The 10,856-nt window shown below is 43.5% G+C and overlaps 1 protein-coding gene across 1 annotated transcript; it reads right to left on the bottom strand.

The window, feature by feature from the left end:
• Positions 1-2,471: 2,471 nt before the first annotated feature.
• LOC111377487 lies at positions 2,472-3,766 on the bottom strand. The gene is made up of 2 exons (XM_023000593.1): positions 3,036-3,766; positions 2,472-2,935 (listed from the first exon to the last, which is right to left on the bottom strand). The coding sequence occupies exons 1-2, from the start codon at positions 3,535-3,537 to the stop codon at positions 2,856-2,858; spliced, it is 582 nt and encodes a 193-aa protein (XP_022856361.1). The 5' UTR covers positions 3,538-3,766; the 3' UTR covers positions 2,472-2,855.
• Positions 3,767-10,856: the final 7,090 nt, after the last annotated feature.

The following is a 10,856-nucleotide window of genomic DNA, read 5'->3' as shown; positions in this document are numbered from 1 at the left end:
TCGGTGGCAGATGAGCTCTTTACACAGCTTTACAAAGTTTAGACGCATCTAATGCGGAGCCCTCCAGTGGGTCATCGCCTCGGAAGCTGCGTTCCCTCCTAAACTTTACAAAGCTTTAGCCATCTCCCAATGCGTCGTCCCCTGTGGGTCAATGTATCGATGGCAGATGAGCTCTTCACACAGCTTTACAAAGTTTAGACGCATCTAATGCGGAGCCCCCTTGTGGGTCATCACCTCGGAGGCTGTGTTCCCTCTTAAGCTTTACAAAACTTTAGCCATCTCCCAGCGCATAGTCCAGTTGGCAGCACATCGGCCTCGGATAAGTTTTCCCCTTACTCAATAATAAATCTTTAGCGCATCTGCCTGTGGTCAACGCTTCGGTGAACACAGAAAAAAGACCCATAAGCCCTCACAAATCGTGGTCCCTATCCCAAGGCGGACATACCTGATAGGGAAAACAAGTCCACCCATGATATAAATATTCATACCTGAACTTGGGGGGACCACTGTTACGCCCCCATCTAAAATACTTCGAAAATTCCACAACCAAGTCGTACAAGGTGTGCGACATCTACCCGAAGTGGTTCCGAAGTGGAGCCACCATCCGCTAACACACCGCAAGACACAGACAATCTACCGAACTGACCGAGGCGCCCTCACCCCTGAAGTCGAAGCGCTGTTCAAGCCGACGTTCTCTGCTAGAGGATCCGCCGTCAATTTCAGAAAGAGATCTATGTCAAGATCCTTTCTGTCCCCAAGATTCAATTGATTTGACGTCTCCATGAGCCTAGTTGATGTGACGTATCAACTTTATGTCAACCCAACTCGAGAGAAGTAATTACCCGCCCCTCTATAGATGCGGCTGATTGACGCCTATGAGCAGACGCCTCACACCGTCAGATGCATACCCGTGTCCCACATCCAACGGATCTCCTCGCCTATAAATACCCAATGTTTGACAAGAGGCAAAGGTAATCAAACTCTTACAATATAGCTTTCCATAACAAGTAAATACATATTTTCCTCACCTTTATTTAGCAAAATCTTGGTATTGTTCCGACCACCTGAGGCTAACTTGACCGTCGGAGTGTATGCGACCGCCACCATCTCCTCCGTTGGTTCTGACCGTGTGCATCTGATCGTGCGTTAACTGTGTGTAGGAAGGAATACATGGAATAACTATCGATTGGTCACGTGGAGGGTCCAATTTGCGAGGTCAACAATCTCCAATGAGAATTTCAGAATAAAAGTTAATTGTATATATAGTTAGTTATTCTTGAATTATATATTTAATATTAATCAAATTAATAGCCTATCCCATTACAAGTTAATTATACATATGTAGCATTATTATAACTTATATTAACTGTCTATTAATAATTACTAATTTTTGTATTTAGTGGAATATATTAATTAAAAATAATGTACTTTAAAGGTATCGTTGACTGATGCTACAAAAAATTTGCACCTGCTCTTTCCCGTGCTTGAGGACAAAAGAAGCAAACGAATAGAATCTTTGGTACTTGAAATAAATGCGCGAGAGAGGAAAATATAAGCGTAAGGTTATAAATTAAATGTAAATACATACTTGAATAATGATCAAAGACTTTGTATTTGTAGAGGTAGATAGTACACTCCTAATAAAATTAAGAAGTGCACTCTTAGTAGGATAGATTAGTTAAGCATTCTTATCTGATTAAAGAGTTGCAAAGTGTTTGGGAGTCTTATATATACCTAGAAGTTGTAATTTGTTTGGAGTTGAAATAGGGTGTTTGGATAAGTACAAAACTCTAGTGGTAGAGTCCTATCTGATTAACAACAAAAGTGGTTTCATTAATGGACCTGAATCACCTCCTCGAGGCTATGCACACCACCCCAAAGAACCTCAACCTCGACGACCAAAGACATATAGGTTAGAATGCCTCGAACTCGCTCGTTGGGGAGTGATCATTGGGGATACCAAAATTGGGACATGACAGAAATAAAATAAAAATAAAAAGAGGAAACGATAGTGGGGGACGTGAGATGTCTAAGGGCGTCAAGCCCAAGCTCTATGTTTCGGCCCAAGGAGAGAGCCCGACCACATAAACCCGAGGATGTTCTAACCCAATGATAGTGCTCCAAGTTATCGTGACCTCGAGCATAAGGTCGTGGGTGGTCAAATTGTACAACAATTGTACATATCATTGACAATAAACATTAAAATGTAAGCATATGTATACTTTTTATATAAAGCAATGCTATTTAGCACTATCTGTGTTCAATACTACTAGTGCAAGATAGTATTATTCTTTTATATATTGTAGATTAACTTGAAAGATTTTAGAATTGTGTTATTGAGAGAAATTAATTATGGGGATTTAAATTATGAGATTTCTCTTGGTATACGAAGAGAGAACATCTCAACCCTCATTCGGTCAAGTGGCCAAGCTGAAAGATTGGTTTGATTGAAAAGTGAAATTGACGTTAGCTTCACCATCACTACTCAATAAACTTATTATAGTTTCCAAAAGGAATGTCTTAACAACTTGTAAATATTTGTACAATTTATATTCTATAGTAAATAATCCACAACCTTTTTGGGCTACTCTTGGATAAAGGTCGCCATCTAATAACATCAAAACTTTGCTTACAGGCATAGTTCGATAATTTTCGAACATAACTACTATGCATTGCCCGTATTGACACGACTAGATTCACAATTATCCCGTCTACCTTCTGAATTGGCTTTTAGTTTCGCTACTCCACCATGCTTGGCTTTACCTGCGAATTAAGCCGACATTCTGGAGTGACATCCAATATAAGTAACAATGTAATTTCAGTCTGATCTCTGTACAAATTAATTTGATATTTGCTCATGAGAATTGCTTAACAGAACAGGCCACTGCTTGTGCCCAATGCTTCAACTTTCGCTTCACCAGTCGAGGATCATCACCTGCACCATGAAATTATTTTTAATCAGAAATCTAGTCGGTCCTTGAGTTTATAACTTTCGTCGCATTTGATACCATGTTAAAGTATTTCATTAATCCTACCCGGACTGCAAATCTTCCAATCAGAATCGCTCCTCGGGCTAGTAGAGGAGGACCGGCCTCCAACCAACACGGAAGAGGGCGATGGAGGGCCTCTGAGTGATGGCTCTGAGCGGCTGCTGGCGGGGCTCGGGATGGGACTCATCAAGAATTGGCGGTTCACCGCAAAATAAAGGTCTAGGGCAGGGATCGTGTCGCATAGCCTTTGTCCATCTTCTTCATTGAACCCAAACCCGAGCTCTATGCATCCTTTTAACTCATTGAGATCCTCATCCGTCAAATCATCGGTTTCATGAATGCCATTTCTCCTCTGCTCTTGCCGGAGAAACTGTTGGCGGCGCTTCTCCCATGCAACATTTCGCGGGGCAATACACAGAGACAGCTGCTTGGACAATCTCCTTTTTGACTTGGGAGTCTTCCAGAACGGCGGCACGTGCTCTAAACACTTCAGCTCCTCCGTTTCCAACTCATAAAGAGGCCTCTCTTGATCCCATGGCTCTCCCATCTCAACTTTGTTCTCCAAACCAAATTTCAAATTGGAGAGAGAGAATTCAAAGGGAAATTAAACAATGCAGATGGTGAAAAGGTAAGCTTTTATTTATCGAATAAATCTAGTTTTCACACGTCATTTGAGACGTTGATCGTCGACCAGGGCGGATACGCTTTCAACCGCCCAGGCCAGACGCCGTGAAATGGTGGTGTAATGGGCCGGGTTGGGGTGGCAAAGGAATAATCTTTGTTGAATGACACACCAAATCGACCAGTTGGAGAAGACTAGACTTTGGAGGGGTTACAATGGAAGGATTTGTAAAGGGATGCCCGTCCATTGCGCCTTCTGTTTCTACACTTCACCATTCATTTCTAACTGTCCTCCAACCTTACAATTTGCCTTCAATTGATTTTTATTTTTTATTTTTTTTTGTTTGAACTTTTTAAAAATGTCTATTTCAAGGGTATTAGTTATAAATCCTTTCTTAGTTCCTATCCAAAGCACAACCCACAAATCGGTTGGATCAATGTATGTTAACGTTCTACAAAAAACTCGTAAAATGGAATTATAAATTCTAATCAGTCCCCGAGAAAATCTCTCAATTGGAAGACACAAGTTCTCATATGATCGATGTGGTGAAAGTGAAAATGAAAATTCAAACTGAACCTAAAATGGCTCAAAAAATTTCATTATCTCATTGATCTAAAGCAATTCAAGAAGAGAGCTGATCCATAAAACAAGAGAACTAAAATTATAATTTTTGTGAATCTATACTACATAATAGAAGCTAAGATCACAAAAATTTGTAACCAGATAAATAGTATAGAAAATCACAAACCCATTTCAATTTCATCATCAATGGCAGATCTGTTGATTGAAGCACGGAATCATGATACCATCTCTCTTTTGTGCCTCTTCGTAACTGATTTTCCCTTTTTGTTCACTTTCTTTTTCTCATTCGATTCACGTTCTTCCTTCAACAATTCAGCAATTGTAAACCCATCGAACTTCAATTCTCTTCTTCTTCTTCTGATCGTCACGCGTCGTTGACTGTACGGGTATCCCACAACAGACCCAGCAGTCACTTGATGAATCGCCTTCACTAGTAGATCGAGGCCGTGGCAGCGCCTAGTAACGATCGAAGTTGATGAGAATGGACATGAACTTGACGAATCTTGAGATGAAACTGAAGAATTCATGGTGATTGATGAGCTAGAATAAGAAGGTGGGGAAGAAGATGCAGCAGGCGAAGAACATAACGATGAAAAAGAAACGGAACTTGCAGATGACTTTCCTCTAATTCTCATTGGAAATTCTTGGAGAAATGATCGAGAAAATGGGATTCGACTTGGAAGTACGGGTTTTCTGGTGTAGAATTGTGAGAAGATTCAGATTCAGATGCAGATCAAAGATAAGAGCCCAATGATTGTAAAAAAGTTATTCTTGAGTGAATTGAATTATATGGGAAATTGATGGACTTATTTTAAGACAACTGTTAAAACCCGCCAGCTGTTTTGCACTTTCTGTAATATGAACGCTGTGGGGCAACATGTTAATTTTGCCGCGTATGGGATTATAAGCTTAATACTTATAAGTACAGTAGAGTAAACTATTTTTTTATGGATCAAAATGAAAAGTGAGAAGGTTGGAATAATAAGCGAACCTTTCTTTTTATGAAACGGTTTTCTCGATTCGACAGAAAAAAAACCCTGACTACTTAAAGTAGTACGATAGTCGAGGCTTACTCATGCATCAAGAGAGGGAAGATATTTTTCAACGAGCGTAAGAAAAAATTAGCACTTGATGCTATCAAAAATCGTACCTGTTGATTTTTCGAGTTTGATGATTTTGATTGAGCACGATCGTAGTATTCCAATACCTGAAACAAAAGCAACGAGGTATGTTCTCGTCGCCCCTCCGATACTTAAGTCAGAAAGGGAATTATATGCGTAAAACTATATACTAGAGAATAATGAGAAAACGTACTTGAATAGTGGCCCAAGGTTCTATATTTATAGAGGTAGGTAGTATACTCCTAGTAGGATTGTGCCAATTGGATGTTTTTATCCAATGGAGTCCTGTTTGAGAGGAATGTCCTACTCGTAATGGAATTGTCTGACAAGTGGTGTAAGAGTTGATATAGAGTTCTTGGGTGTTTAGGTGTTCGTTTGTGAGGCACATAGGTCTAGAAGATCTGGTAATGGAATATGTTCCGAGGACATATTCTCGAGGACCAAAATACCTCGAGGACTCGAAAGATCTCAAGGACATGTGCCAAAAAAGTGAGCGGAGCACCTATGGAGTCCTCGGGGAAATAGTCCTCGAGTATACCAATATTGGTATCATAATATGATCTTCGAATTTCCCGATGAACCTTGTAGGCTAAAAGAGCACTCAGCTATTGCTGTGGCAAGGGAATATGGTATTATGCCTATTTGTCATGTTAAATTTCCTAGGCCCGAGGATAGAATTGTTCGAACTCGACGAAGGGAGTTGTGTTATTTTTAGGGAAACCCTTAAGGCCGACTTTAGGTGGCCCCTTCATCCCTTTTTCATTGCTTTGTTGGTCGAGCACTCCATGTGCCTGGGGCAGTTAGTGCCCAACGCCTGGATAATGCTCGTATATTTTTTTATAGCTTGTAGGTACTTAGACATCGAGCCCAACATTGACCTCTGTAAATTAGTGTTCGAGCTTAAGAAGTATCCTCGATATACTTGCTTTGATTGTCTCTCGACGATAGGGTGTTTTAAGGTTCCGAGGATGGCGAGTTCTCTAAAGGGGTGATTTTATGTAATAGCGCAAGAGCCCGACCTTCCTTTCTGGCCTGACTGGGGAATCCCCAACCCCGAGAAGTTCTGTGAGGGCCAGGTGTATCCAGATGTGTTGGAGGAGCATAGGAGGATGCTGGTGGGGCTCAACCCCCTTTTCTCGACGATGAAGTAGATTGGGGAAGAGGTTATAGACCTGGCAGATATTAGAGGCGTCGAGGGTAGGGATGTTCCCTTATTTTTTTTGCAAAATAGCTTGACCTTGTGCTCGTTCTAAGGTGTTGTAATCTTGCAGGTAGTGGTGGCAATGGGCCCGAGTAGTTCGCCGGCTCGTGGGCTCGGCTCGCCTAAAACGAGCCACGAGCCGCTCGGGCTCGTAAAAAACGAGCCTAAGCAACGAGCCGAACCTATGAATTGATTGACGAGCCGCTGGCCGAGCAGCCACGAGCCCGAGCTCGTAGCTCGTCCAAAAAAAAAAATTATTTCAGTGACCAGAACGGCTCGTGGCTCGCCCCAAAAAAAAAAAAAAATTTTTTAAGGAAAAAAAAGGGCCCCTANNAAAAATTAAAAATTAAAAAAGGAGCTCACGGGCCGAGCTCGGCTCGTCCCCACCCACTAGCCACGAGCTCGTGGGCCGAGCCGAGCTCATTTTTTTTGACGAGCCGAGCTCGGCTCAGGCTCGTTGCCCACGAGCTCGTTGGGCAACGAGCCCGAGCACGAGCCGAGCTCGTAGGGTAACGAGCCGAGCCGGCTTGGCTCGGCCCATTGACATCGCTACTTGCAGGTATGTCGTTTGACCCTCGAGCCCTACAGAATTTTGTCAGCACAAGGGCTGATGCCCACCCACAGGGGCAACCCCCGGCGAAGAAGAAGGGCAAGAAAAGGCCTCGAGGCACTCCTGAGCGAAGTGTGAGGGGCCTAGCGAAACATCTCGAGCACAACCTCAAGTCTCGAGCCCTTTGCAGCGGAGCCAAAGATCTCTTACTCTTCGGCCTCCTTCTGAGGTGGTCGACCTCGAGGAGGACACGACTTTGATCGGGGACTTTGAGCATTGCTACCTTGTTCCTGATCTTGTGAACAAATACAAGGAAGAGGTGAAGCTCGAGGATGGGGTAAAGGTCCTCGAGCGTCTTACTATGAAGGTAATCCACGAACATTTGACTTCAGCTTTTAGTTTCTTCATTGAGATTAATACTTTGTATTCTCTTTTTCAGATGTTGAGTGTAGTTCGAGGGCTTTCTCTTCAAGGGATCGAGGAAGCCAAGAGAGCGGCTGGGGTGGAGACCTCCATGGCCTCCAAGGACAAGAGGATTCTTAACCTCGAGGATCAGGTTGAGCTTTTATTGAAGGAGCGTGATGACGCGAAGAGGGAGGTTGCCAAGGCCAGGGATGACCTTAATGTGGCAAAGGATGAGGTCGAGGGTACGAGGCTCGAGCTTATCCAAAAGATGAAGGAGTTTGAGCGCGAGCTCACGGATGTCAAGGGGAAGGCCTGGGAGGAGTTTCAAACCTCTGAGGATTGTGACAAGATCAAGGGTGAGTATGCGTCGGGGGCATACTTCCACGCTCTAAAGGAGGCCCGGGCCTTCCTCCGTCTGAAATTATCCGACGTGCTCCGAATGACTTGAAGACCGTGCCTTCCATCGCTGATACCTTGGAGCTCTCGGGTTCGGAAGATGGAGGAGGATCGGGTGGAGACGACGACGAGGAGGGCCTTGAGGACAATGTGCAGATCAACATCCACAACCTCGACCCTCCTCTTGGCCATATTGGATAGTGCCCCTCCCCAATCTTTTGCTTTGTAATTTTTTGAACAGGTTTTTTGCCCAATGAATTGTACAATGTTTTGCTGTTATTGAATGGTCATTGCCTTTTCGTTATGAACTGTGAATTAGTCATCTCGACCCTAGACTTCAAACATCTCGAGCAAACAAACTCTGAAAAGAAGTAATTACCTTGGGGATCGATATATACTCGAGGACTTCACAACTCGAGCACATTAACTCTAAAAAAGAAGTTACTTACCCATGTGACGTCCTCAAGGATTGGTATTTACTCGAGGACTTCACAATTCGAGCATATTAACTCAAAAAGAAGTTACTTACCCATGCGACGTCCTCGGGGATTGATATATACTCGAGGACTTCACAACTCGAGCACATTAACTCTTAAAAAGAAGTTACTTACCCATGTGACATCCTCGGGGATTGTTATAAACTCGAGAACTTCACAACTCGAGCATATTAACTCAAAAAGAAGTTACTTAAACATGCAACGTCCTCAGGGATTGATATATTCTCGAAGACTTCACAACTCGAGCACATTAACTCTAAAAAAGAAGTTACTTACCCATGCAACGTCCTCGGGGATTGGTATATACTCGAGGACTTCACAACTCGAGCATATTAACTCAAAAATAAGTTACTTAAACATGCGACGTCCTCGGGGATTGATATATTCTCGAGGACTTCCCAACTCGAGCACATTAACTCTAAAAAAGAAGTAACTTACCCATGAAACGTCCTTGGGGATTGATATATACTCGAGGACTTCACAACTCGAGCACATTAACTTTAAAGAGAAGTAATTTACTCACGGACGTCCTCGGGGATTTGCCTAAAAAAGATGGAGGACTTTTATACGCCACAGAGCATTACAATAAATATTTGTGCTCGAGTATGTTGTATGGTCAATTTTTTTTATGAGTGGTTGTGTAGGCCAAGGCTTTGGGTGCTTGCTCGGGGCAAGGCTTTTTAGGTGTTTGCGTGGGGCAAGGCTTTGAGTGTTTGCGCGGGGCAAAGCTCTAAGTGCCTGCACAGGGCGAGGCTTTTTAGGTGCTTGCGAGGGGCAAGGATTTTTAGGTGCTTGCGCGGGCCAAGGCTTTTAGTGCTTGCACGGGGCAAGGCTTTTTAGGTTCTTGCGCCGGGCAAGGCTTTGAGTGCTTGCACGAGGCAAGGCGTTTTAGGTGCTTGCGTGGGGCAAGGCTTTGGGTGTTTGCGAGGGGCTAGGCTTTTTAGTTGCTTGCTAGGGGCAAGGCTTTTGATAGCGAGATCACATTTCAATGAATTGCTTAATTCTTATTGTACTTTGAAAATAGACTTGGCGTGTAGGCCTGACAACTGAAAACGTGAAACTTGGCACACGGCCTGACTAACAAAAAATAAGACTTGGCACGCAGGCCTGACTACTAGAAATTGATTACCTGTAATATATTTTTAAATTCTTGGCATTCCGTGGTCTCGGAAGTGGTCTTCCTGATGTATCCCTTAAACTGTACGCACCTCCTTGAAGCTGTCGTATGACTTCGAAGGGCCCTTCCCAGACTGGTCCTAGCTTGCCCGGGGCATGACCTGCTGCTTTGGCCCTTCTTAACACAAGATCTCTGGTTCTGAATCTCCGCGTCCTTACTTTTTTATTGAAATACTTTGCAATTTTATTTTGGTAAGAGGTCATTCTTAAAGCTGCCTGATCACGAACTTCTTCCAAGAGGTCGAGATGTTCAGTGGTGCGCCCTGCATCTTCGGGCTCAAGTCTTCTTTGGCTGGACAACCTGACTTCAACAGGGATGATGGCCTCAATACCGAAGGCCAACATGAAGGGGGTTTCCCTCGTAGCGGTTCTGTGGGATGTTCTATATGTCCAAAGTATGGAAGATAACTCATCAGACCAGGAACCTCTTGCATCTTCGATCCTTGTACGGCGGTCTTGCAATATAATTCGATTGGTCACTTTGGCAAGACCATTACTTTGAGGATGGGAAACTGATGTCAACCGGTGATCGACCCCCAGATTAGAGCAGAAGTTTTTAAATTGTGCATTGTTAAACTGCCTGCCATTATCAGTTATGAGGACTTTCGGTATCCTGAACCTGCATATGATGGACCTCTAAATGAAACTTCTCAACTTAGGCTCTAAAATTGTTGCTAAAGGCTCGGCCTCCACCCACTTAGTGAAATACTCTACAGCCACCGCCACAAACTTCAATTGGCCCCTAGCTATTTGAAAGGGACCAAGGATGTCAATTTCCCATTGCTCAAACGGGGTCGTGCAACTAATGCTAGTGAGGTCTTTTGCGGGAGAGTGGATGATATTGCTGAATCTCTGGCACTTGTCACATTTCTTGACATATTCCTGGGCGTCTTTCTTCATGGTAGGCCAATAATATTCATACCTTATGAGCTTGAAGGCTAATGCCCAAGCTCCTTGATGGTTCCCACATACACCTTCATGAACTTCTTCTAGGGCCTGGGATGATTCGAAAGGCCTAAGGCATCTGAGTTATGGAAGTGTGAGGCTCCTGCGAAATAAAACACCTTTAATCATGCAATACCTCGGAGCTTTGGACTGGATGCTTCTCGCTGCCCGAGGATCTTCTGGAAGGCGGCCATGTTTTATGAAGTCCACTATTGGGTCCATCCATGATGGCTCATTATCAATATCCATAACGCCTATGGTCTGATTGATGCTTGGCTCGGTTACAATTCTGACGTAGACTATCCTATCAAGCCCATCTATTCCCATGAACACCAATTTTGACAAGGCATCGGCCCTACAATTCTCAGCCC

Source organism: Olea europaea, unplaced genomic scaffold (genome assembly GCF_002742605.1).
Source record: "Olea europaea var. sylvestris unplaced genomic scaffold, O_europaea_v1 scaffold1661, whole genome shotgun sequence".
Classification (NCBI taxonomy): Eukaryota; Viridiplantae; Streptophyta; class Magnoliopsida; order Lamiales; family Oleaceae; genus Olea; species Olea europaea.
The sequence above is the reverse complement of the archived record's forward strand: the minus strand, read 5'-3'. Positions and strand labels throughout refer to the sequence as shown.